We start from the raw sequence: 16,360 nt of genomic DNA, 5'->3' as shown, positions 1-16,360 counted from the left end.
TAAATAAATTATATCTGTATCTATCTAGGTCAATTAGGTGTATCTCAGCAAAGATGGCCCTGGCAAATAAGGCTGTGAATTAGCAAAACATGCAGGAATGTCTCTGCTAGATTGTTCACGGGCCTATGCTGTGTGCTCAGAATACAGAGATGGCTAAGACAGATGAGCCCTTGGCCACATGGAGCTTGCAGGCAACCGCAAATAAAGCCACCAATAAACAGGGTGACTTCAGAGAGAGATGACAGTCAAAGCTGCTAAGGGGTGAGAGAGTGACAAGGTGTGGGATGGTGGCTGCCTCTGATGGGTGGTCCAGGAGGCCCCTCAGAAGGTGCGTCCCATGTGTGCTGAGCCCTGCCTGTTTGGAAGGTGCCAACAAAAGGGAACAGCATTCCGGGTGGAAGGAACAGGAAAAAGCTTTGTCGTGGGAATGAGCCCAGCCTGTCAGGGAGGAAGAAGCAGCCCTTTGTGTGGTGGGGACGAGGGGAGTAGGGAGGGGACACAGTGCCCCAGTGGGATAGGGGGCTGGGCAGACAGCACCCTAGAGCACCAGAGAGGTTTTCTTTTCACATCGTTCCCGCTTGTCCTACCAGTTCCTGGTTATCTTCGGCTGCCAGTGCAGACATAGGATTCTTCTGCACGAAGGTTTTTCTTTTTTTCCCTACATTATTCCAGACCCTTTAAAACTACTCCTTTAGACTCAGGAGCCGTGGTCCAGGATCTCTGGGTGACCTGATTCCTGACCCGCAGAGCTTCCAACAACTCAAATCTTCTGCAGATAAGCAGCAGGGCACATTTCTAGTTTAGATGATAAATGAGAAAAGAAGGGGAAAAGGCTCAGACGATTAAAAAAATGAAAAGATCTAACGATGTTATTGGAATTCTCCCTGGAGTCTGGTTACTTTGTAGCAAACAGAACTGGGGCTCAATTGAGATGGTGAAAGGAAGGTTTTGATGAGAGACATTTCTCAGTGTCTCATTGAAGCAGATTGTTTCCTAGGACCTCCCAGATCGTGAGAAACTGAGCTTGGGTGATGGGTTCTAGATCTAGTCGGCCGCAGGCAGACGCGGTCACCCTCACATTCCTGTTCCTGTTTCCCACAAAGGGAAACAGTCTGAGAAGTATGTGCCCTTGACCGTGGCCCTGCTGTGCCCTGGGCCAGGAGCGTTGCCTCGACAGCTGTTTAATAAGCTTTTCCATCCTCAGCTGCTTCCCATTGCCGCGGCGACCACCCCTCAGGAGCCGTCCAGGGCAGCAGGGGGAGACAAAGCCATCGACCAAGCCATTGACAGAATCGGCCTTTTGGGAAGCAGGTACTTACCAAGGCTGAGTCCAAACCAAAAGCCCCATAGCAGTGCGGCCTTTCCTGTGTTATTCCAGACCCTTCTGAACTGCTCCTTTAGACTGTACCCTCCCTGCCTCTCCAGCCCTAAAGCATTAAATTGACTTGATTTCCTTCCGGCAAATGGCCCTTGGCTTGTTAAGTTCACTCCCAACCTATATAAAACTGCAACCTCCCACAGGTTTCCATTGGAGAACCCCATGCAGCACAGGGTGGTGAACTTGTTCCTCAGCTGGCTTGGGAGGCAAAGGTAGCCCAAAGCAGCATCCTTCTGAAGCTTCTTTTCTCTATTAAAAGTTTGTTCAAACTCAGCATTCTGTTCCATTACCGTGTAGCATCAGTTATTGGAACTGTCAAGTTTTATTATCAAAATAAAGGCTTCCCTCTGGTCTTCAGGCAAAATTGATCTTTGGAAAGATGTGCCAGGTTGAGCTTGTAGTTTCTAGCATTCCTTGGCACACAGACACACTTCCAGCCCAGGGCCACCGTGCCCAGCTGTGTGCGTTGTGGACTGCACAAAGTGCCTGGCTAAGGAGCTAGAGGGGGCCGAAATCCAGCCTGCACGCTGTCACTAAGCTAAGGCCCCGACTTGGAGCTGTGTCGGCCCAGAAGGAGAGTGGGGGCTTTTCCTCTGCACAAAGAAGGAAGTTGCCAGCAAGCTGAGTGCCCTCCAGGTCTAGGTCCACCCAGAGGGAGCCCCTTCTTTTAACCTGTAGGCAAACTGAATAGGCTGAAGGCAGTGCTCCAACAGTCTGCACACCCTAGATGGAAGCCATGGCTGTGTACCCTTGTGGCCATGAGTAAGAACTTGCAGGTTCTCCTGCCTGTGAAAGGGCTGGACCAGGAGGCTATTTTCCATCTGATGCAGTTTTATTTACAGGAGCACACACTGTGCCAAATGCTGCTTTCTTCGTCATCAAGATCCTTTGTGCTTCAGGGTCTTGGGGCACTCAGCCTTAAACTGAGTATGTGGGAGCATTTGCAAATTTGCAACTCTGCTGGGTTTGGAATGTCCCCAGAAACAAGAGGAGCAGAGCAGATCTCCAAACCCGGGGTGTGCAAACTATTTCTGTAAAATAGTAAAATGGCGGGGTGGGGGGAGGATGTTGTTTGTTTCTTGAGTTGTTGTTTGTTTTAACAACCCTTTAAAAATGTAACCACCATCCTTAGCTCACAGGCCATACAAAAACAGGCCTTGGGCTGCATTTCACCTGCAGGCCTCAGCTGGGTGGACCCCTGCTCTTGACTCTGAACAAGTTCTTAGCTTAGGGAGGTGGTCAGTGGGCTGTCTTGCCCCAGGCACTATTTCTCCCGCTGGGCTCTGATTCCATCACTAAGTGTGCAGCTGTTTATAAACGGAGAAAGATGGCCTGCCTGCCTGTGGTTTCGAGCAGTACACAGGGTGCAAACTTTCTTCTCACACTGTTCCTTCTCCTGGAGGGTGAAAAGTCAGTGTGGTGCCTTTGACTAGAATGTTCTGTTTTGTGCATCATTTGTTACTACCTCTTTGTTGAAACAAAATCCCATTTCAGGCAACAGCAGAAGCTTCTGAAAGTCCTCCAGGCCATCGAAAGTGACTCTGCCCACCTCGGCGGGGTTGTTTCACCAACTGAGGAACAATTACCAGACCCAGAGGTGAGGGCCTCGACTTACCGGGATGTCCAAATGCAGTCAGGAAGGTCCCCTAGGGACAATCATTTCTGTTCGGTGGGGATTGCTGTGACCACTGTCAACTTAGCATCTCTGTGCCCGTGTGCCTCCATCTCCCCACCTCCCCAGCACACAGACACATACGTGGTGGAGAGTAGAGGGAGAGGAAGATGTGGGTCAGGAGTTTCAACAGAGAGAAGCCTGTCTGCACAAGAGGAAATATAAATAGCATGTAAGCCCATAGGAAAATGTCCCATACTGCTGGCAATCAAGAGATGCAAATTAGAGCAACTTCCACGTCCCATTCGCTATCTGAGATAGTAAATTATTTTTGATGATAACCTCCAGTGCTGGCAAGGTTACCCTAGAGCCGTGGCAGCGTACACTGCAGGCAGCTACACAAGCAGGTGAAACCCTCTTGGAAAGCAGAGTGGTTGCACTTAGGAAGAGCCTTAGAAAGACTTAGCTTGCAGCCCAACAATCCCACTACCTTATCCTAAGGAACAAAAAAACTGTAGGCACAAAGATGTCTGTTGCAGAATTATTGCAAGTAGGGAAAAATTTTTTTAAAACACCTAAATGTCTCCTAACAATGGAGTTAATCAGCAAAGTGTGATATATCAGCACCATGCAGTAGTATAAAAAGATGGAAGCTCTCATTATGAAGATTATGCAGGTAGAAAATGTTAAGGATATAAACTTAACTGTAAAAGGTGATGTTAATCTTCATCGAGTCCAGAATGATTGCGACCATACAAAGATGTGTCCGTGTGAGCGTGTTCGCAGGACTGCAACCTAAACCGTTAATACGAAAGGAAACTGTGGGGTCAGGATGGTAGGATTAGTGACGATTCTTTTTTCTTTCGTGTCAAAATGAGTGTGTTCCGGCACATCCTTCTTGCCCCTGTCTTTACTCAAACCTGGTAGGAAACAAACACAAAGAGGGTCCTACTTGAGGTGCACACGGCTCCCGACCGGGATTTGGGCTGCGTGTGGAGGGCGGGAGTCGGATCGTTGGTTAGAACCCTCGGAGCGTACTGGGGAACCTGGGCCGGGTAGTACTGAGCCGGATACGCTGGGTAGATACTGGGAGCCACGGGGGGCTGGGGGGCGTAGAGGTTTTCCGGTTGGTAGCCATGGTTTTCGTAGTAAGGAGTCTTATAACTATTTGGGATGGTGGTCACCAGTCTTACTGTTGGCCAATGAGGACTTAATGTCACGTCCTCCCAAAGCCACATGTAAAACGCATATGATGGCAGACAGGGCTCTGGGCAGGCCTGGACTAGAGTCCCAGCTTTGAATCTGGCACCATCATTTAGAGGTCCTGTGACCTCAGACAAGCCTCTTAAGCTCTCTGGTCCTGGCTGTCAAATAGGCTCAATAATCCACACCTGCTGGGCCACGGTGAAGGGGAAACAGGGAAGGGCTGTGAGGACGTGCGACTCAACGCCTGGCACGTGGCAGAGAGGAACAAGTAAATATCAGTTGAAGGTTTGCCATCTGGAGAAATCAAAGCTTTGCCCCCCTCTACGTGGAATAATTGCTTTCTTAGCTGTGAATGTTCTAAGTGTGGTGAGACTTCAGCCACATTAAAAAGAGCTTGAATTAAGTCTCTTTATATTAATATTACAGAAGACAGAAAATCCAGGCAAATTGACTTATGCAACAAAGAGAAGAAAAATTACAGACACTTGTCATTGAAAATTGCACAGGTGGGGCCAGGTGGGGTTTGATCCAGCAGCTCACACCGTGTCTTTCCACTCTGTCTCCACAGTGTCAGCTGCCCCCTGCAGCTCGGTCCCAGCTCTGCTCTCTCCTCGTGGTCCCTAAATTGCAGGGTAGCTCCCACCCTCAGACTCCACTGTCAAGAGAGAAGAGCGTTTGTCCCCCTGTAAATCTGAGGTTGGCGTGCTCGCGCTGACCCATGCTGGGGTGCATGCCCATCGCTGAGCTGCTCCCTCTTGGTGGCCCAGGGGACAGGATGCATTGATTCCTTAGACCAGTCTGGCCCCTCCTTGGAGTGGGAAAGTGTCAGTCCCCTTCGACTCCATGGCTGAGAAAAGAGAAGAGGTGACTTCCCCAAAGGAAAATCAGCTGTCCTGGTGAGAGAGGGGGCAGTGAATGCCAGGGACCAGGAACTTCCCAGCCAGTGCCCCCCTCACACCGACGACGGGGATCCTAAACCAGGCAATACCGAAAGCAGGAGTCGCCATCGAGTTAGGGCATTGACAAGTTGTGACACTTCCTTAGTTAATAGGTCCTTCAGCTCCTTCATGTACAAACTCAGCTCAGGAATTCACACATTTCAGATTGCACCGGGCAGGAGATCCAGCAGCCCCTCCATGAGGCAGCCTGCCTCCCATCTGGTCCTCCTCCCTCCCGCCAACAAACACCGTGAGCACTGCCACTTCTTCACGCCCCCGGGCCCACGGCTCACCTGGCCCTGGACTGCTCCTCACAAGCACAAAGCTCATAAACCTCCCAGTCCCCTCCGCGTCGGCCAGGCCAGTTTAGCTTTATCACCATCCTGCAAGCCTGGGACCCAAGCCCAGGGCAGCGCAGGGCTTGGCCAGGACCCCAGGAGGGGGAGGAGAGAAGGAGGGAGCCATGGGTTTCGAGGCCTGCGCTAATCAAAACAGGCCGTGTGTTTCTGCTGGGAGCTGGGAGCTGACCTCCCTCCCTCCTCCCCATCCCCGTTCCCACCACGTGGCCATCAAGCCTCGTCCAAACACACGCTGAGAGCGATAGCACGTCTCGCTGGCTATTAATTAAAAAAATAAGTGGGGAACAGTTGCTGTTCATTTGCTCGGCTCCCTGCTCACAGAACCATTGCAGATTAGCGGCGCTAATTAACAGAGGGCATGTGCGGGGAGGGAATGCACCATTTTACGAGTGACTGATCCGTGGCGACCAGTGCTGCAATCGGCCCCGAGGGCCTCGGGAAGCCATTGCGAAGGGTGGCCGTTTACTGATGGCATTCACGCAGACGCTCAGAGCAGACAGCCTACCCTGGAAGGAGCCGGCATTAAAATCAATGAAGGAGAGAAACAGAAAGAAATGGACACTTGCAGAGTACACACAGGGCCAGGGCTCATGATAGGACCTTCTTGGGTGTTGGTGTCTTGCTTAATGTCCTTGGCAGAATTATCACAGAGATGGTGTCATCTCATCTTCCCTGACCAGGCTCAGGGACGTAAAGTGACTTGTCCAAGGCAATGGGGCCTCGTTACCTACTGTATTAGTCTGCTTGGGCTGCCGTACCAAAATGCCACAAACTGGGTAGCTTAAACAACAGAGATTTATTTTCTCACAATTCTGGAGGCTGGAAGTCCAAGGTCAAGGTGTTGGCAGGTTTGGTTTCTTCTGAGGCCTTTCTCCTTAGAGATGGCTGCCTTGTTGCTGTGTCATCACATGGTCTTTTTTCTGTGTGCACCCGTCCCTAGGGTGTCCCTGTGGTCCAGATTTCCTCTTCTTATAAGGACACCAATCAGATTGGATTAAGGTCCACCCTAACAGCCTACTTTTCATTTAATCACCTCTTTACAAGCCCTATCCCCAAATACAGTCACATTCTGCGGTACTGGGGGTTAGAGCTTCATCAGATGAATTTGGAAGGGACACAATTCAGCCCATATCACTTACCCAAGTCAGCAGATGTCGTGACATGTCAGACACCTGGGTAGTGATGGAGAGATGCGCATGTTCAGGTAGAATCTGATGCTTTTGCTTTTCTTTTCTTTTTCTTTTTTTTTTTTTTTTTTCTTTTTGAAACAGAGTCTTACTTTGTTGCTCAGTCTAGATTGCAGTGGCATTATCACAGCTCACTGCAGCCTCAAACTCCTGGGCTCAAGCGATCTTCCTGCCTCAGCCTCCCGAGTAGCTGGGACTACAGGTGCATGCCACCACACTTGGCTAATTTTTAAATTTCTTTGTAGAGATGAGGTCTGGCTATGTTGCCTGGGCTGGTCTTGAACTCCTGGCCTTAAGAAATCCTCCCGCTTCGGCCTTCCAAAGTGCTGAGATTACAGGCGTGAGTCACCACACCCAGCAAAATCTGATGTTTTTTAAACACTTTTATTTATTTGCAAACTCTCAAACAGAATACTTACTAAGTGCCAGGTTACACAGCAGCTATATTTTAAATGCTTTACAATGTGAGTTCATTTAATCTTTATAATCACCACACATAGTGGGTACTATTCTTATCCCCATGGTACAGATGAAGAAACTGAGACTCTGAAGGTTAAAGGACTTGCCAAAGGCCAGCAGCAGTGGTAGAGCTGGATTTAAGCCTGTCGCGTTTTAATCCTTTGCTGTTATTTTTCTCTTCTTTAAGGACAAACGGAGAACGAGAGCGGAAGAGATCAAAGATGCTGTCTACGTGACCATGGAAATCCTGTCCAACTGGGGCAACCCACTGTGGGTGGGTCTCACAGAAGTCGAGTTCTTTGACCTAAATGACACAAAGCTTTATGTGTCTCCCCATGACGTGGATATCCGGAACACAGACACACCCGGGCACCTGGGCTACCTTGTCAACAGGAACTTATCTGTAAGTGGAGGGGGACACTGGGTTGGTTCTTTGCTGCTTTTTTCTATGCATTCTCTCTGCCCTTGCTAAGTGTGTGATAAGCGTGTGTGCAGGGAGAGGAAGAAAAACGTAATCTCCTACAGCCGTTTATTTGGGCAAAGCAGGGGAGCAGCTTCAGGGCTGGTCCTGGTGGGGGCCTCCAAACTGTGTCTCCCCGAGCCCTGTCCTAGCTCCCCGCTCTGTGGGGTTTTCTTGCAGGAGCCCATTCACCCCACTTTGATCCACCTTGCAGTCACTGCCAAACACAGGACCTCAGGGGTCATTGAGGTCAATGCCCTCATTTTGCAGATGAAGAAACTAAGGCTTGGAGAAGAGCATTGACTTGGCCAAGGTCACACAGCCGGAAGGTAGTGGAGCCAAGTTCACATCCTGCAGCCTGGCCAGGGCCTGTGCCCACACCCGCTCAGGGTCCTGTTCCCCTAGGCCGGGTGGGGGGGCGGTGCACACCCAACAAACATCGAATGTTTCTTTCCTTTAAATATCCTTTAAAACAGAGTTTTAAAAAAATTTTAAAAAGGCAGCCAGGCGCAGTGTCTCACGCCTGTAATCCTAGCACTCTGGGAGGCTGAGATGGGTGGATCGTTTGAGCTCAGGAGTTCGAGACCAGCCTGAGCAAGAGCAAGACCCCGTCTCTACAAAAAAAAAAAAAAGAAAGAAAGAAATTAGCTGGACAACTAAAAATATATATAGAAGAAAATTAGCCAGGCATGGTGGTGCATGCCTGTAGCGCCAGCTCCTTGGGAGGCTGAGGCAGGGGGATTGCTTGAGCCCAGGAGTTTGAGGTTGCTGTGAGCTAGGCTGATGCCACGGCACTCTAGCCCGGGCAACAGAGTGAGACTCTGTCTCAAAAAAAAAGAAAAAAAAAATTTAAAAAGGTACTGGCATTTTTTTCTTCCTGCCATTTGCAAGTTGGACGTAAGAGACTACGAGCTAAGTTGAGCCAGAATGACCAGCCATGTAATCTTTACTATGCTGTACTCAGCATCGTTCATGATTATCTCCCGGGAACCTGAGAAACTGGGAACAGAAGTCACGTCTGGGCCAGGGACGGGGTGGGCAGGGGGCAGGGCTGATAGGAAGACTTTTCCTTGGGTGCTCTTGTGCACCTTTTACATGTCCTTCCATGTGCATGTTTTGTCTCCCATCCAAGTACTAACCAGGCCCGACCCTGCTTAGCTTCCGAGATGAGACAAGATCAGGCTGTTCAGGGTGGTATGGCCATAGACCATGTGCATGTATTGTCTATTCCAAAAAGCAAATTATTGATTTGTTTAAAAGACCTGAAAATGAAAACAGCTACCACGTGTTTAGTTCTTGTGCTGTGCTAATCATGGTGCTAAATGCTTCGTTCATAGGATCTTATTTATACCTAAATGCACAGACTCGAGAAGCAGAAAGATCTGGGTTCAAAGCCAACCACTTCTAACTTTGTGACCACAGGCAACTCACCTAACCTCTGGTTTCCCCATCTGTAAACTGAGGATAATAATGGCTCTTACCTTGATGCAATGCTGTAAGGATCATGCCTGGCTCCTCTTATGGGCTCCAAAACATCAGCTATTTTTGTTTTCACTGTTACTACTATTAATAGTATTAGTAACACTAAGAAATATGTAATATTATTCCCTTTTTAAAGAAGAGGAAATAAGAAAGGGGGTCTTTGAAATCCTCAGGTCTCAAGACCCAGATTCTGGTCTTGCCTCTGTGGCCTTGGGCGAGTCACCTGCCTTCCCTGAGATTCAGTATGTCTGCCCCCTGTAAAATGGGAGATGGGTGTAGGTCATCGTGTTGATTATTAGATTATCAGCAGAAAGTGAGATTGGCTCACATTAGCTCATTTTTTTAAAAAAAGAAATCTGTTTGAAGTCTTTTGAGTAACTGGTGTACTCAATGTCACCCAGGCCAGAAGGGGACAGGCCTCATGTCATGCTGGGGTTCTAGGTAGCTTGAGTATTAGCTTGGTCTTCTTTCTGTGGGGAGCGGGGAGGAGCAGGGGAGCATGAGATGCTGCCAGAAAGATCCTCCTGTTGGACTTGAGGTTGTGGGGAAGATGGTGCTGTCCTACTTAGAGACTTTACTGATTTGGCCTTTGGGTAGCGCGTTCACCTTCCACAGCATCAGAAATGTGTCCTTAGGCTGGGTCAGGACTCGTGGTTGTGGGCTACTGTCTGAAAGGGAAGAAAATGAGAAGGAGAGATGGAGAAAAAGAGAAAGTTACCTTCACTTAGTACATACAACAAACAGTTAGTGAGATATTTTGGCAGTGTTTGTTCGTTTGTCCTCGTGTCACTCTGCTGGAGATGTGCAGTCCCAGCAGGGGAAGGCTGATGGACCCGCCTGGCTTGGGGCAGGGGTGCACCTTGTTGCCAGTTCCACCAAGATACCCCAACAGGGCACAGAGGGATTCTCCCCGAAGAAATTCAAGATTGTCACCTTAAACAAAAGGCAGGCCAGATGCTAGACAGCCTAGACACAGCCGTGCCCAAGGTTGGACTGGGTGGGTCCGAGCCCCCTTCGAGATGTGCAGCTGTGTGATCCGGCCTTAAGAGCTGCTGAGATGCTCTGGCCTTGCATGTCCCTGCTCTGCCCCCAGATTGAAGTCTGTAGGCTCCGATGCTTGCTCCAGCCCTTGCCACACTTCGCTGTCCCCCTCGTTCAAAAAACAGTGGCATTTTGGATGCCTGCTCTACAGAACAGAGCACACCAGGGGCGATAAAAAGCATCATTGGATTTGATAGGGACCAATTCTAATGTTTACTGTCCCTTTTCCTCTGCTTAGCAGAGGCTGAGGAACGTTGCCACGTGATGGCCCCTGGTTTTGGTGGGTTTGGGTTTTTTTATTTTTTGGCCCCGAGGTTGGGGCATGAGGCAGCTTTGTCCCCCTGGGCTGCTGGATCTTGGGGCCCAGCTTTGGGTAGGCTGGCCCCCCTGCTTCCCTGGTGCAGGGTCCTCCTTGCTGGTCACTCTGTGTACCAGGCCTGGGGCGACTAGAACGTGCTGCCTCTCAGAACTGTCCAATTTCGCTGGCGTGTGCCAGCACGGCCTGGTGCACCACTTCATTTAACCCTCACGTGAACCTTGGGATGACTCTCCCTGTTTTATAATTGCTCAAGACCATGAAGCACTGGCTGGTGGAGCCCAGCTGCCAGCGGAGGTACCTGGAAGTGGAGTCTGGGTTCCAAAGAGAAGGTGCTTCAGTTGGCTGGGGGGAGCGGGTCATGCAGAAGATGTGGGAGTGCCCAGGCCCCATGCAAACCCACCTCCCTTCTGTGCCCACGCTACCTCTCCCTGGCTGCAGCCTGGCCCATGGCCTTGAGATGAGTCCAGATTTATACACCCAGCCCTGCTTGTTCCTCTGAGTTCCTGACATGAAGGTCAGCTTCCTGCTTGACATCTCTTGGACCTCCGCTAGCCATCAGAGATCTAACACCGAAGTTTTGATTCCTCCTGCCCACACTCCCACATTGCTTCCTCCTCTAGAATTTCTTGTTTAGTAAATGGCATCGCTGTCTGCTCAGATGCCCAAGCCCGCCACTTAGAGTCTTCCTCGATTGCCCCAGGAAGTTATAGATTTCCTGTGTGTATAGAGTTATTTCTAAATAAAAAATTTAAAAATATACATTGCACATTTTTCTGTACTAGGGATATCGTGTGAACAGGACACTGTTCTGTTCACCATCTCCCAGCACACCAAGTCCTGTGGCCTCTACCTCCCAAACAGAGCCTGAATCTGGCCCCTTCTCTCCGTCACCACTGGGACCTCCCAAGTTTGATCAGCTGTCTTCTCACACCTAGACTATTAAACAGCCTCCTTTCTTATTTTCTTCTTTTGTTCTTTTCCCATCCACTTCATTTCCCACTCTGTATCTATCCAAAGCTATCTTTTAAAAATTGTGCCCCTCCCCAACCTGAAGCCCCTGCTGCGACTTCCACTTGCCCTCAGAGATAAAGCCCAGATGCCTCCCCGTGGCCTGGAGTCTCTCTGCAAACAGGCCCCCAGCTCCCGACGCCCCCCTACGCAGGCTCCAGTAGCCACAGGCCTGCCTTCTGCTCCTCTGACCTGCCCAGCTCATGCCCACCTCTCCAGAACGCTGTTCCTCCAGATTCTCAAGTGGCTTCTCCACATTCGTATTTCAGCACAAATATCACTGTCCAAGCAAGACTTTTCCTGATCTGACACTCTGGAGCAGGCCTGTTCCTTCCCATCCCAGTCACTATCACGGCATCATTTTGCATTTCTTCAGAGCACATCTCACTATAAGAAATTATCTTAAAAAAAAAAAAAAAAAAAGGCCACATGCAGTGGCTCACGCCTGTAATGCCAGCACTTTGGGAGGCTGAGGTGGGAGGATCATTTGAGGCCAGGAATTCAAGACCAGCCTGAGCAACGTAGCAAGACCCCATCTATACAAAAAGTAGAAAAATTAGCCAGGAGTGGTGGTACACACCTCTGTAATCCCAGCTACTCAGGAGGCTGAGGCAGGAGGATCACTTGAGCCCCGGAGTTGGAGGTTGCTGTGAGCTATGATAACGCCACTGCATTGCACTCTAGCCTGGAAGACAGCACAAGACTCTAACTCAAAAAAAAAAAAAAAAAGAAAGAAAGAAAGAAAAGAAAGAAAGAAAGAAAAGAAAAGCTTTGTTCACATGTTTATTATGTCTTATCTGTCCTATTCACACTATGTCCCCACTACATAAATATATATAATACACATTTTTAAACTTTTTATTTAGAAATAATTATAGACTCGCAGGAAGTTGTAAAAATAGTACAGGGAATAGACAAACAATAGAAGAGATCATTGAAACCAAAAGTTTTTTCTTTGAAAGGATCAACAAATTTGACAAACCATTAGCTAGGGTGACCAAGAAAAAAAAGAAAATTCAAATTACTCAAATTATAGTAATGATAGAGGGGGCATTACTACGGACTTTATGGAAGTAAAAAGGATTGTAAGGGAAAATGAAATTAAGAAACAATTCTATTCACAACAGCACCAAAAGAAGAACATGTTTAGTAATAAATTTAACAGAAGTATAAAACATATAATAGATCAATGGAATAGGATTGAGAGTTGCGAAATAAACCAATACATCTATAGTCAATTGATTCTGACAAGGATGCCAAGACCATTCAATGGAAAAAGCATAGTCTTTCAAAAAGTGGCATTGGGACAAGTGCATTTCCACATTAAAAAAAAAATGAAGGTGGACTTCTATCTTATACTTTATACAAAACAAACTCACTGAGTCAAAGACCTGAATGTAAGAGCTAAAACTTTAAAACTCCTAGAAGAAAACATAAGTATAAATCTTTAAAGTTTTCGATTGTTGGTGGAATCTTAGATATGACATCCAAAGCAAAAGCAACAGTATAAAAACTAGATAAATCAGACTTCATCAAAATTGAAAGCATTTTTTCTTCAAAGGACACTATCAAGAAAGTAAAAATACAACCCACGAAATGAGGTAAAATATCTGCCAATATTAGATCTGATCAGCATCTAGTATCCAGAATATATAAAGAAAAAAATCTTAAACTCAATAACAAAAAGATGAACAATCCAATTAAAGTATGACCAAAGGACTTTGAGTAGACGTTTCTCTAGGAAGATATACAAATGACTAACAAGCACATGAAAAGGTACTCAACATTATTAATCTTTAGGAAAATGCAAATCAAAACAATGAGATAGCACTTCACACCCACGAGGATGACTATAATTTAAAAAAAGGAAAAGTGAAAATAAGTATTGGTGAGCATTTGGAGAAATTAGAACCCTCATACTTTGCTGTTGGGAATGTAAAATGGTACAGCCACTCTGGAAAACAGTTTGGCAATTTCTCCAAAAGGTAAATGTAGAGTTACCCTATGACTTTGCAATGCCATTCCTAGGTATTCCTAAGAGAATTAAAAACATGTGTTCATTAAAAAAAACTTGTACATGAATGTTCACAGCAACATTATTCATAATAGCCAAGAGGTAGAAACAACCCAAATGTCCATCAACTGATGAATAGATAAAGAAAAGGTGGTCTATCCATACAATGGAGTATTATTCAGCCATAAAAAGGGATGCAGTATTGATTTATGCCGGATGAACCTTGAAAATGCCATGCTAAGTGAAAAAAAGCCAGACACAGAAGGCCGCATATCATATAATTCCATTTGTATGAAATGTTCAGAATAGGCAAGTCCATAGACACAAAAGTAGATTCATGGTTGCCAGGGGTTGGGGTAGGAGGGGATGGAGAGTGACTGGGTAATGGGTATGTGGTTTCTTTTGGCGGTGGTGAAAATGTACCGGAAAAACATAATGATGATGGTTGCACAACCTTGTGAATATAGTAAAAAAACACTGAATTGTATACTTTAAAATGGTGAATTTTATGGTATGTGATTTATATCTCAATTATTTATTTATTTATTTATTTGAGACAGAGTCTTACTCTGTTGCCCAGGTTAGAGTGCTGTGGTGTCAGCCTAGCTCACAGCAACTTCAGACTCGTGGGCTCAAGCGATCCTCCTGCCTCAGCCTCCCGAGTAGCTGGGACTACAGGCATGTGCCACCATGCCCGGCTAATTCTTTTCTATATATTTTTTCAGTTCTCCAGCTAATTTCTTTCTATTTTTTTAGTAGAGAACGGGGTCTCACTCTTCTTGCTCAGGCTGGTCTCGAACTCCTGAGCTCAAACGATCCACCCTCCTCAGCCTTCCAGAGTGCTAGGATTACAGGCATAAGCCACTGCACCCGGCCCTATATCTCAATTTTTTTAAAAAGACAGAAATCCCATCTGTCTTTGCCCAGCTTCCCCCATGGTAAATCTCATGTACCTGTAATACATCACCAAAACCAGGGCCTTGACATTGGTATAATGTACAGACCTTCATACACTCATTTGTGTGCATGTGTATATAGTTATGTAATCCCATCGCATATGCAGATTTGTATAATCACTGCGACGTCAAGATACAGACTAGTGCCATCACCACCAAGGAATTCCCTAAGGCTGTCCTCTGTTTACAGCCACACCTCCCCACGCCCATCCCTAACACTGGCAGCCACTGAACTGTCCCTCTCTGTACATTTTGTCATTTCAAGAATGCTATATAAATGGAATCACATAGTAGGTACCTTTTCTGAGATTGACTTTTTTCACTCAGCATCCTGCCTTTAAAATCCTTCCCAGTTATTGTATGTATCCATAGTTTGTTCCTTTTTAATGCAATAATTTATTAAACTAGAGCCACTTTTAAGGGCGATCCGGCATCTCCCTGCTGGTGGATGGGTCTGTGTTAGGTTAATGCTAGAATAGAAAAGCACCTTTGGTTTAGGAATTCAAAAGTTACCCCCTCAAAGAGGCCTTTCCTGACCACCTGTTCTAAAATAGCTGTTCCACTGACCATTAATAATTCTCTCTTATTTTCTTCCTAGAATTTATCCCTGCTTGACTTTTTTTTTTTTTTTTTTTTTCCTTGGAAATGTTACCTGTTCGCCTTCCCTACAAGCACAGAGCTACTAGGACCTGGTAGGTCAGGTTCCTGTACACATCCCGGTGTCTGGCTCAGTGTCTGTCCCCAGAAGGGACTCGGTTCCCCCCCCATTTGTTGGGCAAGCCTGTAGCAGAGGCTGTCCGTGCTCGCCCGCACACCAGCTTGTTCTACTACGTCCGTGCACACCGGCTGCTCTTCCGACTGCTGGCACGGAGACTTCTATCCTGGAGGGTTCTGTGTCTGGCCTCCAGGGCCCACTTTGCCACCTATGTCGCAGGCCCTAACTAGGGGGAGCGGACTGAGGCCCCCAGGAGTAGCCCCCAACCAACGCTTGTGGGAGTTGGGGTGTAAATATCCCAGCTGCCCTGTCCCGAGGGCGGAACCGCCCTGATGCATGTTCCACACGGGCTCCCACTTTCCCTGGGCCCCTGTGCCCGCAGGAGTAGCCGGCTTGTTAACACGCCCTTTACAGGTTGCCTTCCCTCCCCTATCTCGCTTCCCCACTCTCCTCCTGGCGTCTCCTTCCCTGTCTAAATAAATACTCACACTTGGATCTGTGCATCAGGCTCTGCTTCTGGGGGAAGCCGCACTGAGACAGAGTGCATTAATGAATTAAAGATCGAGGTTCAAATCTTCACTCCACCACGTGGGCACTGAGCACCCGTGGGCAAATCACACCCTTGTCGGGCGTTGGTCTTCATCAGTAGTGCAGGTGTTAGTTACAGCACTAGTCACCCCCTGGGGTTTTGAGCGAACCAAGGGAAATGGCAGCAGCGTGTAGGTGCCCTGCCTGATTCTTGGTCTGCCATCTTCCTTACCACCTGCGATGGGGAGGGAGGAGCCGAGGTGCTCTGCCTGCTGGCCTGCCACCAAGGGGCTTGCCCAGCATGCGCCAGGTCAGCCCTGGGCAGCTTTCCACCCGCCTCTCTCTGAGATTCTGTCTGTGGGAAGGAAACATCAGAAGGCTCGCTTGCTAATGAGGCCTGGAGCTATCCTCAGGTTAATGTTCTCTGACTTTGAACACCACAATTCCCACTTAGCCCTCCTGTTCTTCCTCCTGCCGACAGAAATGTGAAGGGAAATCAATTACAGTCCCCTCGTCTGCATCTAAGGGTCCGTCTTCAGTCTCTTCCTTTGTCAGGCGGCCACGGCGAGCCATTTCAGGCTCCCACTCGGCGAAGGAATGAGACTGAAATGCTGGATTTTGAGATGTGGTTTCTTGACCCCTTGCAGCTGGCCAGAGCACGGAAAGTTCTTGCAGAGCTGGAGAAACTTGCCAGAATA

The 16,360-nt window shown here is 47.8% G+C and overlaps 1 protein-coding gene across 1 annotated transcript in view; it reads left to right on the top strand.

Annotated features, from left to right (window-relative positions):
- KATNIP (katanin interacting protein) overlaps nucleotides 1–16,360 on the top strand; it is a 169,054-nt gene that overhangs the window by 107,248 nt on the left and 45,446 nt on the right. Inside the window, exons 12-14 of the mRNA XM_069486777.1 lie at nucleotides 1,205–1,311; nucleotides 2,873–2,975; nucleotides 7,327–7,542. Coding sequence (XP_069342878.1) covers nucleotides 1,205–1,311; nucleotides 2,873–2,975; nucleotides 7,327–7,542 — 426 coding nt within the window. The remainder of the gene's footprint in view (nucleotides 1–1,204; nucleotides 1,312–2,872; nucleotides 2,976–7,326; nucleotides 7,543–16,360) is intronic.

Source organism: Eulemur rufifrons, chromosome 14 (genome assembly GCF_041146395.1).
Source record: "Eulemur rufifrons isolate Redbay chromosome 14, OSU_ERuf_1, whole genome shotgun sequence".
In the NCBI taxonomy this organism is placed as follows: Eukaryota; Metazoa; Chordata; class Mammalia; order Primates; family Lemuridae; genus Eulemur; species Eulemur rufifrons.
This window is presented reverse-complemented; position numbering and strand designations above follow the sequence as displayed.